This window comes from Kryptolebias marmoratus, unplaced genomic scaffold (genome assembly GCF_001649575.2).
Source record: "Kryptolebias marmoratus isolate JLee-2015 unplaced genomic scaffold, ASM164957v2 Scaffold289, whole genome shotgun sequence".
Classification (NCBI taxonomy): Eukaryota; Metazoa; Chordata; class Actinopteri; order Cyprinodontiformes; family Rivulidae; genus Kryptolebias; species Kryptolebias marmoratus.
The window spans coordinates 1-5,161 of NW_023666023.1; the positions used below are offsets into that span (position 1 = coordinate 1).

Genomic DNA, 5,161 nt, shown 5'->3' on the forward strand with positions numbered 1-5,161 from the left:
GGTTTTCTCTCCCCAACCCTCTACTCTTGCCTTGTTGATGGCCCAGAATTTGTTAAGCCTGTCCTGGAAGATGTTGCTGATAGACACCTCCGTGAGAAAATTAAAAAGGTGTTTTTTTTAACCTTTCTCTTTGTTGTGTATTATAGTACTTAGACTAGACACATAAAGTTGGTTTTCCAATGTCAAGTCTCACTCTAACCAGTTAATGTATGGTTTGGTTCCACCCTTGTTTGGAGTTTCACTATTGCAGTCTGTTCCTCAGTATTGTGGACCTGAATAATACTAAAACAGACAATTCTGGTCAGGGCGGACTGGGGCAGAACCGGTTAAAGCCAATCCAGTGTGGAAGTGGCATTAGACTTACACAAGCGACTATGGCAATTATTTATGTTTTTCTTTTATGTATTTCAAGATCACAGAGAGCCAATCTTTTGAAGATTTGCTAACAACAACAGAGCCCCTTGAAGAGTATTTGGCTAATGCTGGCTGTCTGAGACAGCTGAAGAGACTGGAAGACAAGGATCGGCTTGTGGATGACATTCTAATGTTCCAAGTGATACACAGAGTACGTGGACCTTTTGAGAGGTAGGTTGAGATTTCTAAGTAGCTAAATTCTGAAAAAACAACCACTAAATATAAACTGGACTAAATTACCTGTTGAATGCATCAAATGGTATGGAGGTTTTGTGTTTTCCCTGAACTTAATATGGAAGAATAAACATAGAAAATTGTATTTTTCTATAAAGGTTTTTTGAAGTTTGCAGCAGAAGTGTCTGTGATTTAAGTAAAAGTGATAAATACAAGATGACACTGGATGATAATTATGAAGCATTAAAAAAAAGTTCATAATTATAGCTATCATATGTAAACCTGTTACATTTGATGTTAAAGCAAACAGTTATTTAGCTTCATCTGGAACTTATAATAAAAAGTGATTCAAGAATACTTTTAGTTTGTCTTCCTTTTTGTTTAAGGTTTCGGGATGGACTGAGGACACTTGGAGTGCTAGACAAAATTCAAGCTCACCCAGAGAGTTTTCGACCACTTCTGTGCTGGTCTCCTTCAATCCTGACAGCTGACCTGATTGACACTCTCTTCACAATCCACTTGTCACCGGTTGGCAGCAACAAAAGAAATGCTGAGGAAATTGTAATCCCATTCTGGAGAGACTACCTTTCAGATGCTGAGGGTAAATTGATAAATTGTTTAAGTCTTTCTTATAATGAGATATATTGTTTACTTGATTTATCATCTATTGTATGTTCTTTAGATCAAGAGGGCACAAAGAAACTGGGAATGATTTTGGCCTTTGCCACTGGAGCCAGTACTGTTCCAGCAATTGGCTTCTCTCCTCAGCCGTCAGTTGAATTTCTTCACCATGAGGCTGGTTCTGGAACCCCGTCTAAGTTCCCCAAAGCAAACACTTGCATTAATTGCTTGAAATTACCCCTGCATACATCCTACAAAGACTTTCAGGAACATATGGACTTTGCATTGGGCAACACCCATGGTTTTGGTATTGCCTAATAAAAAAATTTTCTGGTCTCCATCACAGTTGTCTCACTAAGTTTGCACACTAAAGAAGTAATGAAAGTAAAAATGCTAAATGTTTTTGCACTGATCTAAAAAAAGTTGAAATTTTTTTTCCCTTTTATTTACCAATGAACACATTTTTTGAAAAGAGCAGGAGTTCTATTTTATTTTTATTGTTAGATTCCTTTGGATGTTATTGTTTCTGTTACTGTACTGGTGATTTAAAAATATACTTGTACACATTGTTAACAAATTATGTTTAAAGTATCAACTGCCATTTAGCACCTGGTCAGGACCTTGTGTGCATACTTGACCTTCAGAAACATATGGACTTTACATTGGGCAACACCCATAGCTTTGGTATTGTCAAATTTATATTCTGGTCTCCACCACAGTTGTTTTAACTCTTAAGTTTGCACACTAAAGAGGTACTAAATGTTACGCACTGTTCTTAAAGTTGAAAATCTTTTTTCCCCTTTTCTTTAAATTTGTGAATGTTTCAATGTATGAGTGTTATTGTCACTGAGCTGGTTAGGATTGACAGTGTTTAACCAGGACAGGGATGCCCCAGGTCAGTCCTTGAGAGCTACTGCATCCCTTTTTCTACACCTCTGAACCAAACATAGGCTAATTACCAGGCCTCTGCAGGGCTAAAAGAGCCATTTGATTCAGGTGTGTTGGAGAACAGTTGCATCGAAAAGTTACAAGATGGTAGATATTGAGGACTGGACTTGACCCTTTCCTATTGAGAGGAGTACCGTATTCAGGTGTTTTTCAAAGCATTGTTTTTCATTTGCAATACATTCACTGTAAAATTGTATCTGTTGTCAATAGTTTCTAACATTTGTTAACTTTTCCATATAGCACTTATTTTTTATTTTCATAATTTCCTAGAAATTTAGATGTTTTGCTTTACTTATTTATTTTTCCTTTTTTTGACTTTGATTCATTCTCACAGTCTGAGGACAAAACGCTGGTCAATTCTTTTTCCACAGGATCTCAGAGCTTACAAAACAAGTTGTAACACCAAGTGATAGTTCATGCAGTTTACTGAGTTAGCCAGAACCAAAATCTTCAATAAAATTTGGTTTCATGTGCATTATTGTTTTTATAACAGTCAATATGCAAAATGAAAAAAAAAAATTACTGCATGAATAATAAACACAAATTAGAACCACAAGAACACCCATGAGGAACTTTGAAAGTTAAACTGCAAAATGTTAAATTTTGTGGACATTTACTATTGATAGAATTACTCACATTTTGTTGGACATATACAGTTAAGCCAAAAAAGATTCATACCACAGGCAGATTTAGGTTAAAAGTAGTCTTATTTTAACATGTTTATTAAAAACTTTTTGGAGTGGCCCATCCAAACTTCTGACTCAGTTCTGATAGAGATTCTGTGGAGAGAGCTGACGACTACAGGTTCTAAGGGGGCCATCAAACCTCAAAGAGTTGAAGTTTATAAACTAAGAAATCATCAACATATAAGTTGTAGCATGCAAAAAGCTGAGGGAAACAAAAAGCTTGAAAAATGCCATTTTTTGTTGATACTACTTTTACACCATTTTCTGTTTTGAGAAATGTCTTATTTCCTATCAAAAACATTACAGTGAAGATCATTTTTAAACTACATCTGCCATGGGTAAGAACAATTCTAGGCTTGTCCATATTTGGCATAAGAGTGATTCTTTATCCCCTTTATGGAAACGGTCTTAGGAATGCCTTCTTTCAAGGAAACATACAAAATTGCAAAACAAATCTATACCATAGTTTCCATCATCTTCAAATGGATCAAAGGTTTGTTGAAGAGAATCCATAATACGATCACTGATGGTAATATTAATAGATGGAACAACAACATTATTACGACTATGTAACTGACAAATTGGTGTGTGGTCATCAAAGCCATGGTGACTGTCTATGTCACAAATACCATTCATACTTGGATTGTGTATTCCTACATTGTTGACTATGCCCCTTTGCCAAAGTTGAAGAGGGGTTTGCCCTCCTTGTGTTGAAAGTCCATGGTTATTCCACTGATTCTGAAATTCAGTTGCAGCTCTCTGAATCCGTGGCAGAAAGATGTAATGAAGACAAAACAAATGCAATTCATTAAGTGAATCTAATACACCATGCTCCTCCATGAAGTTAAAAAGATGAATATAATGAAATGACACAACTCTATTTAACTCTGCCCACAATCTCTCTATTCTCTGATTATGCACTGACCGGCCAGTAATGACACTATTTCTGTTTAATCCTCTCCTGTAAAGCATGAAACGAGCAACTCCAGTGTTTTCTAGTCCATGGTCACATCTTACTCTGGATGGTATTCCAAAGTTATGAACGCCACTAATAAATAGTGACAAAACACTTGATGCTCTGTTGTTGTCTAGACAAGCAAGATAGATGATGGTCCGGCTGAATCCGTCTACACATCCATGGAACACCATTCTCCATCTCACAAGTTTGTGGTTTCCATCTATGTGCCTAAGAAAAAAATGAAACCAAGGTAACTCATAATTGAAAAACCTAAAGCCAAACATGTCACAATCATTTAATAAAACAAAATAAAAATTATTTGTCATATTTGAATTGTTTTATTTTTAACAAATAAGGTTATTTAAGTTTGTGAAGTACAACAAATTTGTTCAATAAAAACAACAACTGAAAATATTAATCAGCAGTACTGTAGAAGACTTGTTTTGTAGTAAAAAAATTGTTTTACAAATTTCTCACCATAATTGATTGGACGTTGAAACATGGTAAATCCGTCGGCGTATTGCATGGCGTCTTCTAAAGCATCGACCAACAGGATCAATTTCTAGCAGACTTTGTCTAACACGCCATCTTTGAATGCGTAATCCACGTGACCTTAAGCTCCCATGTACATACGTTTCACCTGCGTTGGTGGTTGATTGAAGAATTTCTGCAACAAATCTATTAAGTTGGACATCAGAGATTGCTGTATAAGCCAGTGGTTGAATTCCAAGCCGATCTCTGTGCCTATAGAGGGTTCGACTGCTTACCCCTAAGCATATTGCAATATTTTGCCAGTTCATTCCAAGAGATAGTAAATGAGATATTTGCTCCTCTGAAATGTTGTAAGGAGGCCGGCCTTGGTGTCCTGTCATGACTCTTGGGGGCAAAAAGACTTCTCTGTTTTCAGATCTACTCCTTTGATTTGATTCAGTTGCTGCCAGCACAATCTGCAGACTTGCATGCAAAGACTGTAGTGTATTGGCTACTTCTCTGTTCCTTGAATCCAGGATGATTCTTGATTGTGACAGAAATCCAGATAAAATATTTACATGATCACGAAGTTCTCTTTGGAGCCTCTCATGAACAAAGGAACCTGCAGAATCTTGTTGCATTTGTTCCAAACATCCCAGTATACTTCTGAAAAACATTCTAATGTCATTTTCAATGCTCTTCACTCCCAAATTATAGAAAAACAACAGATGATAAAACAGGATCAATTTGAATAGTTTCATTATGGAGTCATGCAAATAAATATTCTGTTGAAATATACCATGGAATAATTATTAATGCATTTCCTGATTTAAGAGTTACTTCCTGTTTGAGTAAGAACTTCCTGTGTCACGCAATGCATCGATTATTT

At 36.1% G+C, this 5,161-nt stretch overlaps 2 protein-coding genes across 2 annotated transcripts; one reads left to right on the forward strand and one right to left on the reverse strand.

Annotated features, from left to right (window-relative positions):
• The first annotated feature begins 6 nt into the window (after window positions 1-6).
• LOC108229786 (G2/M phase-specific E3 ubiquitin-protein ligase-like) lies at window positions 7-2,353 on the forward strand. The gene is made up of 4 exons (XM_017405456.3): window positions 7-108; window positions 413-585; window positions 975-1,189; window positions 1,271-2,353. The coding sequence occupies exons 2-4, from the start codon at window positions 545-547 to the stop codon at window positions 1,525-1,527; spliced, it is 513 nt and encodes a 170-aa protein (XP_017260945.1). The 5' UTR covers window positions 7-108; window positions 413-544; the 3' UTR covers window positions 1,528-2,353.
• Window positions 2,354-2,482: 129 nt separating this feature from the next.
• Window positions 2,483-5,140, reverse strand: LOC119616853. The gene is made up of 2 exons (XM_037974532.1): window positions 4,279-5,140; window positions 2,483-4,029 (listed from the first exon to the last, which is right to left on the reverse strand). The coding sequence occupies exons 1-2, from the start codon at window positions 5,031-5,033 to the stop codon at window positions 3,252-3,254; spliced, it is 1,533 nt and encodes a 510-aa protein (XP_037830460.1). The 5' UTR covers window positions 5,034-5,140; the 3' UTR covers window positions 2,483-3,251.
• Between the last annotated feature and the right edge of the window lie 21 nt (window positions 5,141-5,161).

What these genes read in the sequence shown, in the direction of transcription:
- LOC119616853 (XM_037974532.1), bottom strand. Translation starts at nt 5,033, where the DNA reads ATGAAACTATTCAAATTGATCCTGTTTTATCATCTGTTGTTTTTCTAT. An exon ending in TCAACGTCCAATCAATTATG is followed by an intron (nt 4,030 to 4,278) that starts GTGAGAAATTTG and finishes TTTTTTTCTTAG; the next exon opens with GCACATAGATGGAAACCACA.
- LOC108229786 (XM_017405456.3), top strand. Translation starts at nt 545, where the DNA reads ATGTTCCAAGTGATACACAGAGTACGTGGACCTTTTGAGAG. An exon ending in GTACGTGGACCTTTTGAGAG is followed by an intron (nt 586 to 974) that starts GTAGGTTGAGAT and finishes TTTTTGTTTAAG; the next exon opens with GTTTCGGGATGGACTGAGGA. An exon ending in CTACCTTTCAGATGCTGAGG is followed by an intron (nt 1,190 to 1,270) that starts GTAAATTGATAA and finishes TATGTTCTTTAG; the next exon opens with ATCAAGAGGGCACAAAGAAA.